This window comes from Magnolia sinica, chromosome 14, assembly GCF_029962835.1.
Source record: "Magnolia sinica isolate HGM2019 chromosome 14, MsV1, whole genome shotgun sequence".
Classification (NCBI taxonomy): domain Eukaryota; kingdom Viridiplantae; phylum Streptophyta; class Magnoliopsida; order Magnoliales; family Magnoliaceae; genus Magnolia; species Magnolia sinica.
The window spans coordinates 68,049,718-68,064,978 of NC_080586.1; the positions used below are offsets into that span (position 1 = coordinate 68,049,718).

A 15,261-nucleotide genomic window follows, 5' to 3' on the forward strand; every position below is an offset into this window, starting at 1 on the left:
AAATAACTTCTTCATTTTGTTTACTTACTAAGTGTGTTGATGTTGATTGTTAACTGTACTGCTGAATGTTAAATGCTGATATTTGTTAACTATATTGTAGAATGCTGAATTATTGATGAATGATGATTTAATATTTAATTCATTATATAATTGATTTTATTTTACTTAAATTAAATGTATTGCAAGAGCCAAGGGCATATAAAATTATTTATCTATTAAGTTAGGAAAGTTCCCTTACTTTTTTAGATTTCTTTTTCTTAATTTCTCCCTATTTTTCTTATTATTATTCTTTTTAATTTTTCAAAAAAAATTTATATTAAAAAAATAAAATGCGACTGCATATGTGATTGTGCGATCACATATGTGCACAGGCATATACAATTGCATACGATCCCATATGCGATTTGACAACATTGAGTGGGCTCACGGTTATTAGATTAATTTTGAACGAATTAGATTGGTCGAGGGGTGATCCCAGTAGTTGATTTAGTAAGACCCAATACCACATTTTCAAAAAGCCTTCTTAACTTTCACGACACGCTGTCACCGTGCCAGGAGATAGTTGGCAGGGGTATTTTCATCCCGAAAATAGTTGAATAATGCATCTGGGCTAGAATAATAATAGTTGGGGCATATTCATTCTGAAAATAGTTGAATAATGCATATGGGCTAGAATAATAATAGCTTTAAATTCAGATGTCTTTACAATATTAGAATTGAAAGTTATTTTAAGTAATATCCTACCATACTCGTCACACCAACCCACCTTAGACAGTGCGGCCCTTACCATGGAGCCTGCCTTGATTTATGTATTCTAAATCCACGCTCTCCATCTGGATCATTTCAGGGCATTATTCCGAAAATAAACTAGATCCAATTATCAGGTGGGCCATGCCACAGGGAACAATGGTGATTGACCATTAATGGGATACAAAGGTTTTGAATCAAGCTGATATTTGTTTCTTCCCTTCCCCCCTTCCTCCATTCTGCACTCGGATTACGTGGCTCTGTGGGGCCCAAAGTGATGTAAGTGTTTTATCCACGCCATTAATCATTTTTCTCATATCATTTTAAGGTATGATGAAAAATATTAGGTAGGTACAATTCTTAAGTGGATCACAAAGTGGGGATTGAACTTCCACCATTAAAAAGCTCCTGGGAGCTAGAGAAGTTTCGGATCAAGCTTATATTTGTGTTTTCACTTCATCCACCTCTACATGACCTTATTAATAGGTTGAATGGTAAAAAACATTACAGTGGCCCTCGTAACGGTTTCAACGGCGGGTGTCATTATCACTGAAGCTTCCTTTGGTGTGGTCCACTGGAGTTGTGGACCTGCCTCGTTTTTTTGGTCATAATTTAAAATGATCTAATAAAAGCGATTAACGGCGTGGACAAAATACTTACTTCCCTTTGGGCCCCACAGAGCCCTGCCCAGACGGATTACGGTCCGGGCGGGGGTAGGACGCAATCCGCGTCCATTCTTACGTGACCTTATCGACAAATTGGATGGAAAATAAACACTCCGGAGGCATGAAGACGCTAAGCAGATTTTAATGATAAAACGTTCAATTATCATTGTTTCCTATGGCATGGTCCATCTAATGACTGGATCTGCTTCATTTTTGGAATAATGTCCTAAAATGATATGGAAAAACGGATGGACGGCGTGGATTCCGTATTGGGTGAGTCCGGGGTCTCACCTAATCCGCTCCTGAAAGCTGGAAAACCCGCGTATAACGTGCATATCCTCGGTTCGAGTTTCGAATGTAAATAAATTCCCATCCTCCGTCGTGGAGTCTCCTCGCTTGCTCCCCGGGGGTCTTCAACACGTTAGATCTGCTGCAGAGAAGAAAAAAGAAAAAAACGAAAAAAAGAAAAGAAAAGAAAAGAAAAATGATGTCGAGCGGCTATACCAGTCTCGACAATCAAAAGGTTTCCGGATCCGTACCTGTAAGATCTTCTTTCTCTGTCTATCTCTGTCTCTGTCTCTGTAATCAGATCTCATCAGATCGAGTTTTCTATGTATGAATTCCTTCAGATCTTAGAGATGTGGTTCTTTTATCGAAATTGATTATTTATTTATTTATTTATTTTTGCAGGCAGTTTCGGGTCAAGATCACGTCGCCGTGAACTTCACAGGTTGGGATTTCGTTTCTGGAATTCTCGATTCCGAATGGTTGCCTTTGGTTGGTTGTCTGTTTTGTGATTTTTGTTTTGTTTTGGGAATGTGCAGAGTCGAATCTCCAGACGTTTCCGCCTTCTTCTGAAACACAGGGGAAGATCTCCGGTGCATATCGACCTCCAAAGGATGCCGACGGTATTTTGCATTCTCCTTTTATTTTTTTTTTTGTGATTCTTTTATTTTCCCTTAAATTTAGTTGAGCGGATCTTGAATTATTGGAATCTTTTAAAAAAGAAGAAGAAGAAGAAGAAGAAGAAGAAGAAAAGAAAAGAAGAGGGAGACTTGTTTAATTGAAAATGTGTGGATGTTGGATCTGTGCTCTTGGAAAGCTTTTAGTGTTTGTTTTGGATTCTTAATCGAAATGAATGATCAAAGTGGAGGTGGGTCACTTTGATTTGTAGCTATCATAGAACACTATACCATGCTTTTCAAGTTAGATCAGGAAAGGATGTAATTCCAGTTCAGGTGGGTAGTCCTTGATGCAACCCAAAAGGAAATGCAAATGGATCAAAGAAAAATAAACAAGATACGGAAGAACCTTGACAATCCTTTAGCGAGATCATGGAAATTCCCTCTCCAAAATCTCTACCGAATCAAAGAAACACCAAAACTAAAGAGCATTTCTTTCATCATCATAGTAAAATAATCCGATACACCCTCATATAGGTGTAAACTAAATAGTGAAGTCCTAATAATAGAAAATGACTAAACTGCCCTTGAATTCTGTTACTACCATATTAATCGTTGTGTAAATGGGCCATAACTTAAACACCCTTACAATTACATGATCCTGGGCTTATTTAAAAGTGGACTCAAGAGGCTATCAAATTGGACCAATTTCATGTCATTCAAACACCATTTAGTGCCCCAAAAGTGACCAACCAAGAAAGTGATCACATTCAAAGAGTAAGGATCACTCTCAAAGCATAAAAACTTCAACTATTCATCAAAGGCACTTTCACATGTATATATGCTTTACCCTAAGCAAAAGACATCTACTTGAATCATTGTTATTCATTAATTCTAATCCTAACCACCTATTTCAATAAAAAAAAAAAATAATAGTGACTAAGGGGTCGTTTGGATGCCTGTAAACAGGTGACACTCTGTGTTTGAATGACCTTTTTTGCCTGTAAACCGCCATCTCATTTACAGGCAAAAAGTTCGGATTTCATTTATAGGCTCTCCATTTACAGCCTAACAGCTATAAATGGAAAGATTGGCTCTCCATTTACAAGACTTAAACAATTTATAGGCTATCCAAACACAGACAATCATTTACCTGTAAATCATTTACAGCTTAAAGCCAAATAGGACAAGCTGAAAATGATTTATACCTGTAAATTATTTACAACTTAAACCATTTATAGGTATCCGAACGACCCCTAAAATACACCTTAATCCTCACAAACACACATCACTTCTTTAGTTGGCCATAATATTGTTAATCATGTTGAAATCATGGTTACATAGATCTGGATGAAGGAAAAACACAAATATCAGCTTGATCAAAAACTTCTGTGGTCCTCAAGAAATTTTCAACGGTAGGCGTTCATATCCCATTTTTTCCTGTGATGTGTCCACTTGGGCTTGGGATATACTTCAACTTTGGTCTCATGCCCCAAATGAGCTGGAAAAACGGATGGGCGACATGGATAAAACACAAACATCACGGTGGGTTCCACATTTCTTTGAATGCTTATTTAATAGGCCTTCAAATTCAGACCACTTTCATGTTCATTCCGATGTATTTTAGCACCTAGAAAAAGTGCCCTAAGAAATAAATGAGGAAAAAGATAGGATCACAAGAAGTTGGCACCTTAAAGCTTTCTCCGCTTGTTCTCTTTTGCCTCTTTAGTGCTCTGGCATCTTGCTATGCTTGTCCTTGATAAGGCTCATATAATGCCTTCCTGTTGGATATTCGTTGTAGGATCTTCCAGTTGGGGAGATTTTTAAGGCATGGTTTGCTTCAGGTGGGGGCCTATCATGGCAACAAGTGTATGGATTGTTAAACCATGGGCTTGCATTTATGTAAATGGAAAACTCAAGATCTTATGCATAGGGCTGAGGATCATATAATTCCTCTTTGCTGAGTGGTTAATGTGGTTAGTGATCCGATGTAGGGTGGATGGAATTTCACAGGAAACTAGAGAAGAGAAGAAGATAGACTACTAGTCGCTAATATCTTCATTTGTGTCTTTCCTTGCTGCTGTTGCCTTCCGTCACTCTCCCTCTGGTTAGTGAGACCTTATATTGCACTGAAAAAACAAAAGGAAAAAAAAAAAAAAAAAAAACAAGTGCCTTGCTAGATAGGGCTATTAGGAATGCCATATGAAAAACTACTGAGCATGCTAACGCGTTTTACATTAGAGGCCTGTTTGATTTTCTAAAGTAAACGTAATTGCATTGTAAATAGGTAATAATTATTTACGTGTAATTACGGCATCATTTTCTAGGATTGATTTGACTCTTACTTTTCTCAACGCTAAAATCAAGGATACTGCCAAATATTTGTGGGGCCCATCGTGATGTATGTGGATTATCCACACCGTCCATCTGTTATGCCAACTAAATTTAGGGCATGAGCCAACAAATTAGCCAGATTTAAAGTTCAAGTGGACCACACCACAGGAAAAAGGGAATCGAACACCCACCGTTAAAACCTTCTAAGGGCCACTGTTTACTTTGGTGTGGGCCACTTCAATGTTGGATTTGCCTCATTTTTCAGCTCATGCCTCAAAATGTCATAGTAAAGCAGATGGACAACATGGATATGTCATATACATCATGGTGGGGCCCACAAATTTAAGTTAATCCTTTTGGACCGTTTTCTCAGGCAGAAGTACCTGCCTATTTCCAAATAGGGTGAAATTGTAATAAGTAGGTATTTACAGGGCATTTACAATGAATTTAAAAATCAAACAGGCCCTAGTAATAATGATGTAGGACAATTAACCACTTGCTGTAAAAGCTCGAACTTTTAAAGCAAGTGGTTAATTGTCTTACATTAAATTGGTATAAAAAAAGGATGTCTTGTGTTTGAGACTCCTCATCGGGGGTGATTAGTGCGGGGGCATTTTCACACCGGGCTCGAGTAGGGTGGCTTGTGGGATGCATGGGCATACTCGATGTCGATGGCCCACGGAACTCATGGATTTGGGGCCCATGTGAGGTGGAACCCATGGATTTGGTGCCCACGAGGAGGGTTCGTCTGAGGACTTAACCAATGGATTTGGGGCCTGGGTTATGAGATAAAGGGATTAAATCGCCATGCTCTATCAATTCGAGCTTTTAGAGTGAGTGGTTAATTGTCTTGCATCAAATAAGCTTTGAAGCTAGCTAGCAAGCCTCAAAATGTATGTGTGCACTAGCGTGTTTTACGAATAGGCTTTGAAGCAGCCAACAAGCAATGACTTGTGAAAAGCCATTGCATGCTAGCATGTTCAGTAGTTTTCAACATGGCTTCAAAGCTGTCATGCGCTAACATGCACATGCAGCTGCAGAAACAAGTGAGGTTTCAATTATTGTACATTGAGCCCATATTGGTTATGGATGAGTTAACGAGGAATTTAAAGGAAGAGATCCCGTGGTGCATATTGTTTGTAGATGACATAGTTTTGATTGACAAGACAAGGGGTTAAAAGCAAAGTGAGAACTATAGTAGGATGCTTTAGAATTGAAAGGTTTTAAAATTAGTCGGACAAAGACAGTATATGGAATGCAATTTTAGTAACAATAGGAGTGAAAGTGAGGAATCAGTTAAGATTGCTGACCAAGAGGTAGCCCCAAAATGACTATTTTCAATATCTTGGGGTCGCGGAGAGATTGAGAAGGATGTTGCTCATAGAATTAGGGCTGGCTGGATGAAGTGGAGAGATGCGCCTCTGGAGTTTTATGTGCCCGCTGCATACCAATGAAATTGGAGGAAATTTTATAGGATAGCTATAACACCAACCATGATTTATGGGACAAAATGATGGGTGGTCAAGGAACAACATGTTCATAGGACGAGCATAGTAGAAATGATGATGTTTAGATGGATGAGTAGCAAGACAAGGATTGAAATTTGAGAGAAACTAGTAGTACCAATAGGTAATAAATGAGGGAAAGTAGACTTGGATAGTTTGGCCATGTGCAACGGAGACCGAGAACCTCATCGGTTAGGAGTTGGTTCAAGTTGAAGGCTCTAAAAGGGCAGGGGGAAGAGCCAAAAGACTTGAGGCACTACAGTTTAATATAGGATATGAAATGTGATAGAGAAAAATGGCCTAACAGGATTTGTGTAGCTGATCCTAGTTAATTGGGAAAAGACTTTGATGATGATGATGATGATGATGATATAATAGAGGAATTGATAGATGGGTTTTCACACCCTCTGCAAGAGAGTAAACTTTTGTAAAAAGTTTTTTTTTTTTTTTTTTAACTTGTTCATTCACTAGTGAAAAAAAATTCCTATGGCATTTATGGAAGTCCCTCTTTATATATGTATTTTCCTTCCACAATGCACATGAATACAAAAACTGCAAGATATCATATACATACTCTACTTTTCTATTTCAGTTATGACTTAAATAGACTAATGCACGACCACAAAAAAGGTTAAAATACCAACTGTGTAGCTATAACACTTCAACTTTTCCCTTTTCTTCTTCTTCTTTTTGTAGACTACTGCGTGAACACAAAAAAGGTTAAAATACCAAATGTGTATGTATAACACTTCAACTTTTCTTTTTCTTTTTATAGGCTAATGCATGAACACAAAAGGTTAAAATACTGTGTAGTTATAACACTTCAACTTTTCTTTTTCTTTTTAAATATCAGTATTAGGAGGTCTATGAATTGGACCCAAAAACGATGTGAAGGGGGGTGTATTGGACTTTGAACCATTATAGGATGATATAGGCCCACATTGGCCAATTTTTTATTTTTTTATTTATTTTTGGCCCAAAAAAACTTGAAAATTTTTGGAGAACAGGAAATAAGAAAAAGCAGGTAAAACACCAAAATCTACCATGTTTGCGTTTTTAATATGCATTCGGTGGTCCATCAGATAACTTTTTTATAAGAATGTTGTTTGTCAATTTGACCTATTGAAAGTCAAATAGATAGGTCCTCAATTGAACACAAATCAAGCATTATTTTGTGGATTATGGCACATTACATTGAAATACAAAAAACGAAAAAGAAAAAAGAAGATGATTTTGCTAATTTGTAGATTATTTCCATGATGGTCCAATTTCATTTTGATTTGTTGTGTCCCACTTAAATCTTTTGTTGTGATCTTCAAAATAGGCTTATGTTGATGTAGGCCTATTGTCATGCCCCAAACTCGAAAATCGGGCTCCGAATCCGGCACCGACAGCCTCCGTAGTACCCCATTTTCGGCTCTCGGCACCCATATACCAGGTTCTGATCCTGGGATCATACAAGGAGAATTTTCAAGATAAATTTGTTTCATAACAAGCATAACCCACGAACAATAACCAGAACACCATCACAGAATCTACTATAATAAAAAACTTTAGATACAATGCGCATAAAGGGAAATACAATAGATAACAAAAGGCTTTGGAAGCTCTGTTGCACACTCCTGCTCCTGCTCAGCTACGACTGCGTCCTGGCATCACCTGCATCAATCTATCATGCATAAGCTTGTAGAAAGCTTAGAGGGTGGTGAAAGTGTGTGCGTAATGTAGAAATGTAAGTATGCAATATCAGAGTAATGCGGAAACATGCTAATTAGTCTATGAATATTATCAGCCGTATCAAGGTTATGCGATGCAAGGCATGAATGCCATCGGCCATACCAAGGCCATGCGATGCAAGGCATGAATGCTATCGGCCACACCAAGGCCATGCGATGTGAGATGTAACTCAAGCATACCAATCCTCATCTGAATCCACATATCAATACGGCTCATCTCTGGGATATCACCGGGGTCGAATACACTATACACTAGACTGCCGATCTAAACCACATGATGCTATGCTATCACATACTCATAATCGGCAACGATAATCGGCCTATATACAAGGCGGAGTCCATAGAAGGACAACCGATCTAAACCATAACATAAAGATCGGTCATCAACTGTGGATATACTAAATCCGATAGCACGGATCCCTTCGTCTACGGCGATGATGAACTTTCCTTATATCAAGGTTAGGCCTAGGTGGCGTACCTGTAATCCTAAGGATCTGGAATGGGTTTCCTGTTCGGTACTATCATATGGCCTACTAGATGCCCTAGGGGGTCCAAATAAGTCCTAAATGGACTCCAAGATTAAAACAATCCTATTAGCAACCAAGGGGGGCCCATTATTAGACCCCGGTGATATCTTCCGCTTACATGGTTGTGCGTCCAGTGTGGGGTGACAATCTGGTGTATGTTGTATTAGACTCCGGTGATATTCTAGAGATGAGTTGTATTGATATATGGTTTCAAATGAGGATTGGTGTGCTTGAGTTGCATCTCGCATCGCATGACCTTGGTGTTGCCGATAGCATTTATGCCTTGCATCGCATGGCCTTGGTATAGTCGATAACATTCATGCCTTGCATCGCATTGCCTTGGTACGGCTGATGGTATTCATGGACTTATTAGCATGTTTCTGCATTACTCTTATATTGCATACTTACATTTCTACCTTATGCACACACTTTCACCACTCTCTAAGCTTTCTATAAGCTTATGCACGATAGATGCATGCAGGTGACGCCAAGACGCAGTCGTAGCTGAGCAGGAGCAGGAGTGTGCAGTTGAGCTTCTAGAGCCTTTTGTTATCTATTGTATTTCCCTTTATGCGTATTGTATATAAAGTTTTTTATTATAGTGGATTTTGTGATGGTGTTCTGGTTATTGTTCGTGGGTTATGCTTGTTATGAAACAAATTTATCTTGAAAGTCTTCCTTGTAGGATCAGAACCCGGTATATGGGCAATGAGAGCCGAGAATGAGGTACTACAGAGGCTGTCGGCGCCAGATTTGGCAATCGGGAATTTTGTAAGCCCGTTTTTCAAGTTTGGGGCGTGACCCCTATAGTCCATCATGGGGCCAACATGTGTTGATTTTGGGCTGTTTGTGTCGAGAACAAGATATGGAGCCTAAAATGTCAAAGATCACATTGCCATTTATGGAAGATATGATTGAAGAATTTTGGGGTATTTAGGGATTTTTTTTCTATTTTAGGCCAAATATTTGTTGATGGAATTTTTATTATCATAAATAAATTATAAATTGATTTGAAATCAATCTAATGACTTTTGTGGATTGTCTTTAAGGCCTCTTTTCCCGGGGTTGTAAGGGAAGAAGTTCGAATATCAGTTTAAAGTTATTTCTCTCTACTCAAATATTTCTTCCCGTGTTGGTCTATATTGGACTTGTATGAGGCAAGTTTTTTTTTTTTGAAGGGGGGGAGGGGGGCGGCTATTGAAAAATAGGAAAAAAAAAAAAAAAAAAAGAAGGTAAAATACTAGAATCTATCATCTGTGTTTTTAACATGCATCCAATGGTGTATAAAATCATTTTTTGATAAGAATGTTGTCTATTGATTTGACCTACTGAAAGTCAGCCAAATAGGTGTTAATTGAACACAAATCAAGCATTATTTTGTGGGTTAGGGCTCATTACATTCAAATTCAACAAAAAGAAGAGAGAGAGAGGGTTTAAAGTTTTCCCCTTCGATTTTTCTAGGACGTTCCAACTCCATTTTGCTTCATTAAATCTCAGTATGAATATCATTATAAAGTTATTTCTTCCTCTCTACTTAAATATTTCTTCTAAGTGTATCTGCATCGGACTGTATTAGACCTGTATCAGCTTGGTTTTTTGGCCTAAAAACTATTGAAAATGTTTAAAAGATAGGGAAAAATGTAAAATACTAGAATCTATCATTTTTGTGTTTTTAATATGCATCCAATGGTGTATCAGATCCTTTTTTGATAAGAGTGTTATCTATCGATTTGACCTACTGAAAGTCAGCCAAATAGGTCCTAATTGGACACAAATGAAGCTTGATTTTGTGGATTATGGCTCGTTACATTCAAATACAACAAAAAGAAATCAAAGAAAGAAAGAAAAAAAAAAAGTGATGGTTTATGATGCAAGGACATGTGATGGCCTAACCATATATGCATATATAATCAGGTTGTAAAGATTCAAATAATAAAATTAACTAACTAACTGTTATCAATCACGTCAATTAAGCAAATCTCAATACAAAGATGAAATCATTTCGTCAGGATCATGCCCGTTAGCATAAAATCATGTAAACAGTAAAAAGAGAGGACCTAGAGATAGGAGGATATCCCTAATCTAGCATAAACCAGTCCACAATCAAGTTTGGATCCGATTCTCCTGACTAGCCATCCATCTTTTTTGTTCAAACCAAAAAGGAATATCCCGAGAGGAATGAAAGAGATGAAGAAGAGATGGGTTCGAGATGAAAGAGAGTACAAATTCTAGGGCATCAAAGAAAAGAAGACGGTTGATTCTTACATTTTCCTGCACCTCAAAGATCTAGAAATAAGAAATATCTGAAACTGGAGTGGAATCCTCAACACCCAACGGCCAATCCTGAAACCCTAATCTCTTTGGTAGAAGATGAATAAAACATACGAATTCTCATTCATTCACTAAATAAAATAGGGTTTCTCACAGTGTGTATATATAAATCACGGAAAAACAAAAAGTACACTAAAGCCCCTAAAAACAAGGAAAATAACAAAAAGACGAAAAAAAACAAAAAATACACTAAAGCTCCTGAAAACAAAGAAAAAGAACAAAAAAATGCCTAAAACTAAAACACCCGTGTGACAAGGTGTGAAATCCGCCCCATGGGCCTGCGGTCACTCGTAGCGCATCAAAGAATACGTCCAATGAACTTGACATCCATCCACATCAACTCCTCTGCGTTGGTACTCTGTCGGCGACGCCTCCTCCTCTGGTACACTCTAAAGGGTGCATTGATGTCTGCATCAGTTTACCCCTTCTTTTGATTTTTCTAGGATGGTCCAACTCCATTTTGCTTCGTTGAATCCCATTTTAAATCTTGTGTTTGGATATGCATAATAGACCTAGATGTAGTCTAAAATGACTTTATAAGTTTCTTCTATGGTTGAAATAAAGAAGTGAAAGAAATTTAAAATACAAAATTTAAATGGCGCATCTATGGCTGTATGACTTCCCCTCCCAAAAAAAAAAAAAAAAACCCACCCCCAAAAGGAGAACAAACTTCTCTGTGAAATATAATTGATTTACTGATAATATATATATATATATATATATCAATATCATATGGCATTTAAACTGTGTAGCTATAACACTTCAACGTTTTCCTCAGATATATCCTAAAATATAACTACTAACCAACCCAAAAGTTACAACTTTCAGCTAACTAGCTAACCAGTGCTTCAATTGGTAAGTGCATAGTACAAACCAAGTCAGCAAGGATCTTTACCAATACCATCAAGGTTTTTAATATCGATATCAGGTGGTCGATGGACTGACCCATAAATGATATGAACAGGGTGTACGGGACCGTATTGGACCTGCATTGGACAACACGGCCCATCGACCAGATTTTTTTTTTTTTTGGGGCCTGAAAAACTCTTGAAAATGTTTGGGAAATAGGAAGAAAAAAAGGTTAAAAGTTAAAACTAGAATATATCTTTCTTTTTTTGTGTGATTTTAATGTGTATCATATCATTTTTTGATAAGAATGTTGTCTGTCAATTTGACATACTGAAGTCAACCAAATAGGCCCTAATTGAACATAAATCAAGCATGATTTTGTGGTTTAGGACCCAGGATGGTCCAATTCTTTCTTGAATTGTTAAATCCCACTTAAATCTTGTGTTGTGATCCTCAGAATAGGCCCAGAGATTTTCTCAAATGACTTTCAAGCTTCTATGGTTGAAATGAATAATTTAAAAGTGAGAGGCATTGAAAATATAAATTTCAAATGGGGCATTTATGGCTGTACCAGCCTGATCAGCCAATATCACACAATTGATCTTTCTCAACAATAGTGAGGACTTCTATTAAGATTTTCTGTTAAGTAATGCTTGAAATGGTTGAGAAATCTTTTGCTACACCCTTCGTTATTGTTTATTTTACCTACCTGTTATATTTAATTTATTAACAAGTCAAAATAACTGCATACTTTTTTTTAACATCTGGTGCTAAATGCCAGATGAAATGTTGTTTCCCCTTGTATTTTCAGTGTTTTGGCTGTAATTGCAATATGTTGAATCCTCTACAGATACATTCTCAAAACCAGCAGCTGGTAGTCCTGATGAAGCTCAACCAACTGGTTGGATGCGAACATTCACAGTAGCAGCTTACAAGCCATACTTTGATGTGGACACTTCAGATGTTCTCGAAAGGATTAAAGACTCACTTTTTCCTTTTAAAGGAACCTTCTCTGAAAAGACTGCTAACAATCCAGACTTGTAAGTTGTCTTTTTGTAAATTATCTTTGTTTTGATTAAACATTTAATTACATCTTTCATTCAACCCATATTTGGTATACGTGAGGTCCACCTTCTCAAAATTGAATCCATTCACCCCTATCCAATACCAGCCATCTGATTGGTGGCTTGCAAATGGGGTGTTACAACTAATGGTCCACATTTAACAGGCTGAAAGATGGGCCAAGCTGAGAGGATTATCAGATGGGTGAGATTTTTTTGGGTAATCTCCTGTCCAAGATGGGGTCTAACATTCAGAAATTTGGGTCACTATAATATGGAATCCAAATGTACAGTTTGTTTGGCTGAGCAAAATGCTTGAATGAACTTTTTATATCTCCTCACACATTACATGGATGGAGAACATGCCTCACTGTTTTTATTACAATCAATGGAATGCAGGTATGGTCCATTTTGGATATGCACTACGCTGATATTTGTTGCCGCATCTATTGGCACGTTTGTCACATACTTGGCACACAAGCTGCAGAAGAAAGCGTGGGACCTCGACATAAACTTGGTCACATGGTCAGCTGGCTTGTTCTATGGCTATGTTACAGTTGTTCCTCTTGGCTTGTACATCCTTCTTAAGTACTTCTCGGTACCATCTGGGCTCGTCCAGCTCTTTTGTCTCTACGGATACTCACTCTTCATATTCATTCCTGCCTCAGTAAGTTCTGAATTCAACTCAATATGCATTGTGGTTTCTGTTAGTGAATCATTATGGGTTGTTAAAAAGGTGAAATGAAGCCACTGACTTCTTTACATTTGCTGCAGTGTCTCTCTGTTGTGCCATTGGAGATCTTTAGGTGGGTCATTGTGGGTGTTGCAGGGTTCATGTCAGCAACCTTTGTTGCCCTTAATCTTCGAACCCACATCAAATCGGCAGGGGAAAGATGGTTCCTGATTGTGGCAGGGATCTTTCTACTGCAGTTGGCTCTGGCCGCTGTGCTGAAGCTCTATTTTTTCACCATAACGGTTGGGAAGTAATAAGGAGGAAAATAGCCTTCATCAGTGGCATGAAGAGTATTGTAGATCATAATACAAAGAGATAGAGGGAGGGATTATATTCTTTGCTGGTATGTTTTTTTGTACTTGCAACCTTAATAGAATCCATGACCTGTATTCTTTCAATTTTTGGCAACGTTACAAAAACTCATGTATTCTGTTTCTCGTTGATAGTTGCATATCACGAGTCTTGTTTCCCAGCAACCATACTTCATCCTCTGCGATCCATGAATGATGATTGGTAATTCGGTAGTGTTCATACCTGGGCCAAGCAAAATCAAACTTTTGTTTAGGTCCAGCCCACAAACAGTTCAAACATGCGGCGTAGCCCACGTGTAGTCTGGGTGCAGCTGGTCTTTGGTGTCCTCCAAACAGGACAGGTTACAACCCTTGTTGAGTGTATCCATTCCTCTCGCAGGTCTTCTGCATCAGTAGTAAATATCCTTTGTTAGCATTTGTTTGTACGTGGCCTAAGTTGAAATCACACCAAGGAGCCATTTTCATCTTTGTTGTGTTGAATACATTTTCATCTCGACCTCCATTTTTTTCTAAATACCACCCACCCCCTCCAACACACACACACACACACACATTACATGGGCACTCGATCACATGATCTTAGTGTTGAAACAGAGTTTGTCTACCATTGAGCCATGGAGCTGGACCCAAATCTCGACCTCCATTTGAAGATCATTGTCCATATCTATAGGATCATCCACTGGCATAAGTTTCAACCGTGGGCTGTGGATGGACTGGACCTCTTGATGGATGTTCCGGAACCACTGTCCCACCTGCCATGTGGCCGTTATTGGGTGATGGAACATACCTTGCTGATCCAGCATGTTGAAGGCAAAACACCTCTTCTCAGGAGGGAAATAAAAACTCTAGAGCCAGAGGCCCTGTTTGGTAGGCGCCTAAAAATCTCATTCTAGCTAACTCTAATTATACATTAGAGATGCCAATCTCTAAGGGGCCATTTGGGAGTAAATGGAGGTAAATGGTATTTGGGGTGGTGTTTGAATGGAAGTAAATGCAAGTGAAATGAAGTAGGAGTAAATGTGTATGTAAATGAAATCCTCTCTTGATTTGGAAGTAAATGGGGTGAAATGGGCATGAGTTAGTTCAAATTTAGGTTTTCATACACACACACACAAAAAATATATTTATACTAAGTGAACCCGATCCAAGTCGAATCAATTTGAACTGCGCTTAGATCTAGTTCCGAGTCGAGTCAAGCTTTTCTGAGTCGAGTTGAGTGAGTTAACTGAGCTAACTCGGTTTGTGTACATCTCTAGCTAAGGGCATCATTTGGTATAATAAAAAAATTTGATGAATATTTTGGTAAAAAATTAGCAGAATATATTAGGAAAATTAGGAATGTGTCCATCTTTGTCACATGAGCGGAACATTCAGGGTGCCAAAAAATATGGGCAGATGGTCGAGTGAAAAGTTCATGCTGGTTCATTCATTAGGTGGGCCACGCTTGTACATTGTGTATCCATTGGTCATCCTTGTTTTACCTTACAGCCACATGGCGAATGGATCAGCATGTTTGCAGCCTCCCGGGCATCATGGAATTTGTTGTATGACTTTGGGAAT

At 38.2% G+C, this 15,261-nt stretch overlaps 1 protein-coding gene across 1 annotated transcript; it reads left to right on the top strand.

Moving 5' to 3' along the window:
- Positions 1 to 1,801: 1,801 nt before the first annotated feature.
- On the top strand, positions 1,802 to 13,827 carry LOC131226062 (uncharacterized). Its single transcript, XM_058221733.1, has 6 exons — positions 1,802 to 1,953; positions 2,103 to 2,142; positions 2,237 to 2,320; positions 12,447 to 12,636; positions 13,057 to 13,324; positions 13,432 to 13,827. The coding sequence occupies exons 1-6, from the start codon at positions 1,897 to 1,899 to the stop codon at positions 13,642 to 13,644; spliced, it is 852 nt and encodes a 283-aa protein (XP_058077716.1). The 5' UTR covers positions 1,802 to 1,896; the 3' UTR covers positions 13,645 to 13,827.
- The last annotated feature ends 1,434 nt before the right edge of the window (positions 13,828 to 15,261 follow it).

Coding starts and splice junctions, on each gene's coding strand:
- LOC131226062 (XM_058221733.1), top strand. CDS start 1,897: ATGATGTCGAGCGGCTATACCAGTCTCGACAATCAAAAGGTTTCCGGA. Junction 1,954..2,102: donor AGGTTTCCGGATCCGTACCT/GTAAGATCTTCT, acceptor TTATTTTTGCAG/GCAGTTTCGGGTCAAGATCA. Junction 2,143..2,236: donor CGTCGCCGTGAACTTCACAG/GTTGGGATTTCG, acceptor GGGAATGTGCAG/AGTCGAATCTCCAGACGTTT.